At 45.5% G+C, this 6,168-nt stretch overlaps 1 protein-coding gene and 2 non-coding genes across 3 annotated transcripts in view; 1 reads left to right on the plus strand and 2 right to left on the minus strand.

Moving 5' to 3' along the window:
• ca4a (carbonic anhydrase IV a) overlaps positions 1-4,868 on the minus strand; it is a 7,074-nt gene extending 2,206 nt beyond the window's left edge. The window contains exons 1-2 of the mRNA XM_068744721.1: positions 4,805-4,868; positions 2,556-2,600 (exon numbers count right to left, since the gene is read on the minus strand). Coding sequence (XP_068600822.1) covers positions 2,556-2,600; positions 4,805-4,868 — 109 coding nt within the window. The remainder of the gene's footprint in view (positions 1-2,555; positions 2,601-4,804) is intronic.
• On the minus strand, positions 1,753-1,871 carry LOC137900921 (5S ribosomal RNA). Its single transcript, XR_011105685.1, has one exon. It is a non-coding gene; the product is annotated as a 5S ribosomal RNA (ribosomal RNA).
• Positions 1,968-2,039, plus strand: trnad-guc (transfer RNA aspartic acid (anticodon GUC)). The gene has a single exon. It is a non-coding gene; the product is annotated as a tRNA-Asp (tRNA).
• Positions 4,869-6,168: the final 1,300 nt, after the last annotated feature.

The following is a 6,168-nucleotide window of genomic DNA, read 5'->3' on the forward strand; positions in this document are numbered from 1 at the left end:
AGACCAGGTTTAACAGATTGATGTTTTCCCCCTTCTTCTTCCCAGTCACTCCAAACAGCCACAACGCCTTCCACTCCATCTCCACCACATACCGTCCTCTCCAGCATCTGTCAATCATCTCCCTCATCCTCTCAAAATACCCCTGAAGCTCTCTGCATTCAACAAACTCATGCATACACGTTTCTACACCCACACTACACACATCACATTCTTTCTTCACAGTCGCATCAAACCTACTAATTAATAAATTATTGAACACCCTATTGTGACGTAAAAGAAAATCAAATTCCTCACATTCATGGCAGTTCCATTTCACCCTCAGGTTCTTCCACATCGTTTCCACCCTCACTTCGTTCACTACTCTCACCCACACTCTCTCCGCAGCCGGTCTCCTCACCTCATTCGCCCTCAAGCATTTATACACCATTCTCGTCTTGACATTCTCCAGCCTCACCCTCCGTTCACCCTCACCCACATACATCTCGATCTCTCCTTCTTCACACGCTCCGGCCTCCTCCTCAATCATTCTCACCCATTCGCACGGCATTCCACCCTTCAGTCTCTCCATCACTCCTTCCGCCGTGCCCCGCCAAATCTCTCCCTCCCTTTCCCTCACCTCATCCACTATCACCTGTGCCCTCATGAACCCCGGTACATATTCGTAGACTACATCCCTGATCTTCCTAAACCCCGCCTTCCACATGACCCTGTTGTACATTGTGTTCCCCTCGTGTGTTATTTGTGGGTTAAAGAACAGTGGTTGCTCCCACACCTGCTTCACGTTCGCACACTCATACTTCACATGCTTCACATACTCTCCCCATGCCGCCAGTACTTCCTTATAAAACTCGCTCACTCCGTCCATTCTTGCCTTCTTCAGTGCCATGTACACTCCACTCTCCCCGCACCCCCCACATTTATTTATCGCCTCCCTCAAAAAGACCTTCCACCCATGGTCCCTACACTTATCCAAATATCTAATCACCGTTTTAACTCTGAGTGTCTTCACCTTATCCCGTAAATTAATCAGCTTCAATCCCCCGTCCACATAATCGTTTTCCAGTACCTCCCTAGCTATCCTGACTCCCTTCCCTCCCCACAGAAAATCCTTAACCAGCTCATCCACATCTCGCATCACCCTCTCCGGCACATCCAACACAGCCATCGCGTACACAAGCTTACTCATCACCAACGCATTCACCACAACCACTTTCCCCCTCAGTTTCAACCCTCTCCTCTTCCAAAACCTCAACGACTTCCTGATGCTGTTGACGATCCCCTCATACTGCATGTCTCTCCCCTCTCTAGCCGCTATCCCTAAGTTGACTCCTAACACCCTAAAATAGTCCTTCCTCTCTTTCAGCCCTATGTCCACCCTCCCTATCCTGTCTGCCCCTACATACATTATTTCTGACTTTTCTATGTTGACCCTAGCTCCTGACGCCCTGCCATACATTTCTACACTTTCCAACACCTCTACTACGCTCTCCGTATCCCTCACTGTAACTGTTGTGTCATCCGCATACTGATATAATAAACTAATCTGACCACCCGGTAGCTCTACACCCCTAATCTTATTGTTGTGCTGCATCAGTGCCGCTAGCGGCTCTGCCGACAGCGAGTACAGCAGAGCCGATAGCGGGCACCCCTGCCTGACTGACCTCTCTAACCTGAACGTGCTGGTCACTATACCGTTAATCTTTGGATGAAAAGATTCCATATAGTTTGCCCTCTGCTTCAGGGAAGATAAAAAGCTTACGGCACCTGGTATTCCCAGGCGGTCTCCCATCCAAGTACTAACCAGGCCCGACCCTGCTTAGCTTCCGAGATCGGACGAGATCGGGCGTGTTCAGAGTGGTGTGGCCGTAGACGAAAACAGCAGCTGAAGGAACAATATATAAAGATAACTGTCCAAAACCGCCGGACCGCTGTGTGTTTAACTGACGTCACCTCCTGAGCTTGTGTCTTCCTCGTTGGTATAGTGGACAGTATCTCCGCCTGTCACGCGGAAGACCGGGGTTCGATTCCCCGACGGGGAGATCTTTTTTGGCTGTTGATCCATCCATCACCATTTGCTCGAGTCTCACAACTCAAGGATTGTTGCTTGTCCTGATTGTTTTCGTTTTGTGTTTTGTTGTGCAGAAACGTTTCTCATCTTTTATTAATTATGTTCAGGCCTCACCCACCAGCTGATACCAGATCAATGGCAGAACGTTCCTTTAATCGCATACATATACATATCATCTTTTCTTTTTTGTAGGAAATAAAAAAGTACAATTACCACATGAATAGCCTTAAAATGGCAATTGTTCATTTCCCCTCATATATATATATAAAGATCATTTAATTTATTTCAAATGGTGAACTACTGAGACATTAAATGCCCCAGGCTTCATTGCTCAGTCTATTCTAGGTGTTTGTGCAGAGGATTGCCGGATTGCTGCCTATAAAAGTTAGCTATTAAATGAGGTTGGAGGAAACGCACCGCTTCCACTGTTGGACTCACACAGGAGCGAGAAGAGAAGCGCCTTAGATTGACTTTCAGTAAAACTCACCATTGCACTGACGATCACAGGTGAACTGGGACTGGTAGCACCAATCTGGAAAACAAGACGTGAAGACGTTTGTGTGAAGACGAGCTTTTCCTTGACCTGACCTTGACCTTTTCATTGACCCGATAGCCGCCCTGCAGCTCTCCACGCTGAGGTTTGAACCAACAGCACCTGACTGGCTGCTCACCTGTGGGTCACACCAAGCCTCATCCGGGAGGCTGGGATGGTTCCTCTCGACAGACACAATGAAAACTATAGATTTGATATACAAATAGCTTATTTCTTCCTTTTGCAGCCCGTGAATTGTTCTCTTATAGTTTAAGTCGTCTTGTTATATTTCTGGCTATCCCAGATGCACACAGAGGTTTACAGCTCTTCACCTTATCTCTCTCAATGCAATCAGGATAAACACTGAGACGATCTACGAGAGGTTTGTCTGAGGGTTTATCAATTTCACAATTTGTCTTGCATGTTTTCCACCCTCTCACAGACAAATATATGCAGCTATACCTCTCAAATCAAAAGTATTTGGGGTGACATTGAAAAACAAATGCATGGAGGGTCCCTCTCTGCTGTTTTGAGACTGTTTTGAGCGGCTGCTTGTTTCTGTCCTGCCTGTCTGCTGCTGCTGCGGGTTTTGAATAACTAAAGCAAACTTTTCGGGAAGGTTTCCCGTTCCAAATTTAAAAAAAGACGTTTTTACTGCGCTTCCTTTAAATTTGACAGCTTCAGTTAACGTTACTGAACTATATTTGATGATCTAACTCAACTCTAACGGCAGCGGACAGTACTGCAACGAGTTTATGATGCGCCCAGTCATGATAATAAATACTTAATTATAATAATAATTATAAACAGTTTATCTGTAAAAAGAAATTAGGACATTCACTAAAGTGAGTTTTTGTGCACGTGGCGCGGGCTGCTGGTCCACAGACGCGTCTATTTTTGTGAATCTTTGTCTCGACCAATAAGATCTTTGTCCGCAGAAGGCTCGACAAATCGGCGCACGGTTCAGAGTGCGGCGCGGCCAAATGAGCGACGCGAAGGGGCCGGCGTGGAGCAAACTTCAAAGACGTGCGTCGAATTTAATAAAAAGAGTAACAAATATGCAAAGGAAAGAGAGAAAAGAAAATGCGAACAAAAGCCGACGCGTAAATCTATCGTTTGAGTGCGCCAGAAGGAAAGGAGCAACTGACCATTCTGCGCCAATTCGCTCTTGCGTCAAACTGAAACAGCACTTACATTTATATAACGAATATAATGACAGACGATAATCTCTCAACATAATTGAAGGATTGTTATTTGCAGCGTTTTAAATAATGAGCTTATACTCCTGTCTTCCGATGCAGAAATGGTTGCGCGTCATCACCTAGATTTTATTTTTATATATAAATGATACTCCTAAATATTCCGAATATAACTGAAAAGTTCAATAATGTATCATTTAAACTGTTGTAAAGGCGCAGTGTGTCAAAGACATAAAAAGCCAGACACAAATTGAGATCATTAACAGCAGGAGCTTTTTATTATAAATATTTACTGCGCTAAACCGGACGGTTCTCTCTGTGGACGCGGAGACGTCGGTGCGCAGATCGCTGCGTCTCTCTGCTGCAGCCTGCGCGCAAACGCCTCCTATTGGCTCAGGGTGTGTGTGTGTGTGTGTGTGTGTGTGCACGCGTGAGCAGGTGCATGTCGTGCACGACGGGGAGATAAACGTTGATACGAACCACAGACGCGCTGAGTGCGTCTCAGCCCGAACCACTGACCGATGGAGGAATGCGCGCGCGTGAAGGGCCGAGCAGGTGTGTGCGTGTGCGTGTGTGTGTGTGTGTGTGTGTGAGAGAGAGAGAGAGAGACACGAAGACGGGTTTGGTGCGCTTTGGTCTCTCTCGTTTGGGTTTTATTAATTTTGGGATTTCAGTCTCAGAGTTTTCATAAATCAACTTCTTGGTTGAATAAATTTGGTTGGGGGGGGGGGGGGGGGGGCTCCGCCTCCTCCCCCTTCTGATCGCACCGTGATTCTGTCAAACGCATTCGCTCACCACCTATTGCTTCTTTTGTATCAATACATTGATTGATACGTTTAATAGAACTACAAATTTCATGCTTAGATGAAAATAAAATAACATATATGGATCAGAAACATGAGGTGATCGATCTACCCGATAATTCAATTACCTCCTCTTTATATACCTGCGTGTATTCCAGACCTCAGCAGCAGGACATCCCAGAATATAAAAGCTCCGACTCACCTCCAGCTCCGGCGCAGGTTGCCCAACAAGCCGCCAGCAGGAGAATCCGGATCAGCTGCTGCATGTTGGCGCGCGTGAGACTCGACGGGGGGGGCGGGGGGGGGGGGATGGATCGATGGATGGCAACACAACGACGCGCTAATCAATGTGATCGCATTCCTGCAGGAAGGGTCTCATACTTATCCATCACCGAGCCCGGACAGGAAGGGGGTGGCCCCTCCCCCCCCCCCCCCCCCCCCCCAGGGCGCAATGAGAGGGACGTTCTGAGCTTCACATTTAAGGACATTTATGTCTCACACTGACCGCAGTGTGTTTGTTCTCTTCTAGCTCCTCCCAGATCAATAATGAGGTTGTTCGATTTTAAAGCGATCAAATCGAGATTTGATCTTATCAAACGTTCTAACAATTAAAAGATCCGGATTCTCAGGCTGTATATAGTAATGAATGGTTCCTGCTGCGTGGATCGATATTATTGAACTGATATGCAGTCGGTGAAGCTACAATTAATAACTAATTTATAATAATACGTCAGACTGAACATGTTTTAATCTGCGACATGTTTATAGTTAAAAACCTTTCTGAAATGTAATGGAGTATGGAATGTAACTCAGTATGTATTAGTATACAAGAGTATGTATCGGAAACAGAAATTCAGAGAGATGATAAGATTTACTCTAGTTTTCAAAATAAAGCTCTTTGGGTTTGATCCCCGCGCATCAGTGACGTGTCAGTGACGTAGAACGCACCAACCTACCTTGACCTCAGGTCACGCGTAAAACCAGTTAAACGAGCGCGGAGCTCCACGAAGCACCTCAGGATCCATCGGAAAACTAATAGCTGTCGTTTTTATTTTCCTTCTCTGGGAGTGAAGGCAGAAGCTCCGGAATTATTGATCACGTATCTAAAGCAGCGGTCCACGAACCGCAGCGTGGAAGATAAATACAACCAAATAAAATGATACTACCAACACAAAAACTGTGGTATTTTGTAAATATAACAATACACGTGAATCCACTGTGTACTTCATTTCTCTGTGAACGCTGCCTGGACGGGTGCAGCCGACACAAAAAGACCCTTTAATGTATTATGTGGACTATAATATTGGCATCAAATTCTCCGTTGCTGTCAAAAATCTTAATAAAATTTAAGTGAAAAAAAAAGGACCCTTTAAGTTTTCCTGATGCATAATTGTATTATTTACTCATTTTGCTAGCTTGTTGGCTTAATTTGTCACGTGACCGAGACAAAGCATCTTGACGTGCGTCACAGACGGGTGTAACGGAGAATTCAGGCATTTCTCAGAGCTAATCATTGTTAAGACTCGGGGAAAAAAACATTAAACGTAAATAATGTAAGTTATTAAT

The sequence above is a fragment of the Brachionichthys hirsutus genome, chromosome 10 (genome assembly GCF_040956055.1).
Source record: "Brachionichthys hirsutus isolate HB-005 chromosome 10, CSIRO-AGI_Bhir_v1, whole genome shotgun sequence".
NCBI classification, from domain to species: Eukaryota; Metazoa; Chordata; class Actinopteri; order Lophiiformes; family Brachionichthyidae; genus Brachionichthys; species Brachionichthys hirsutus.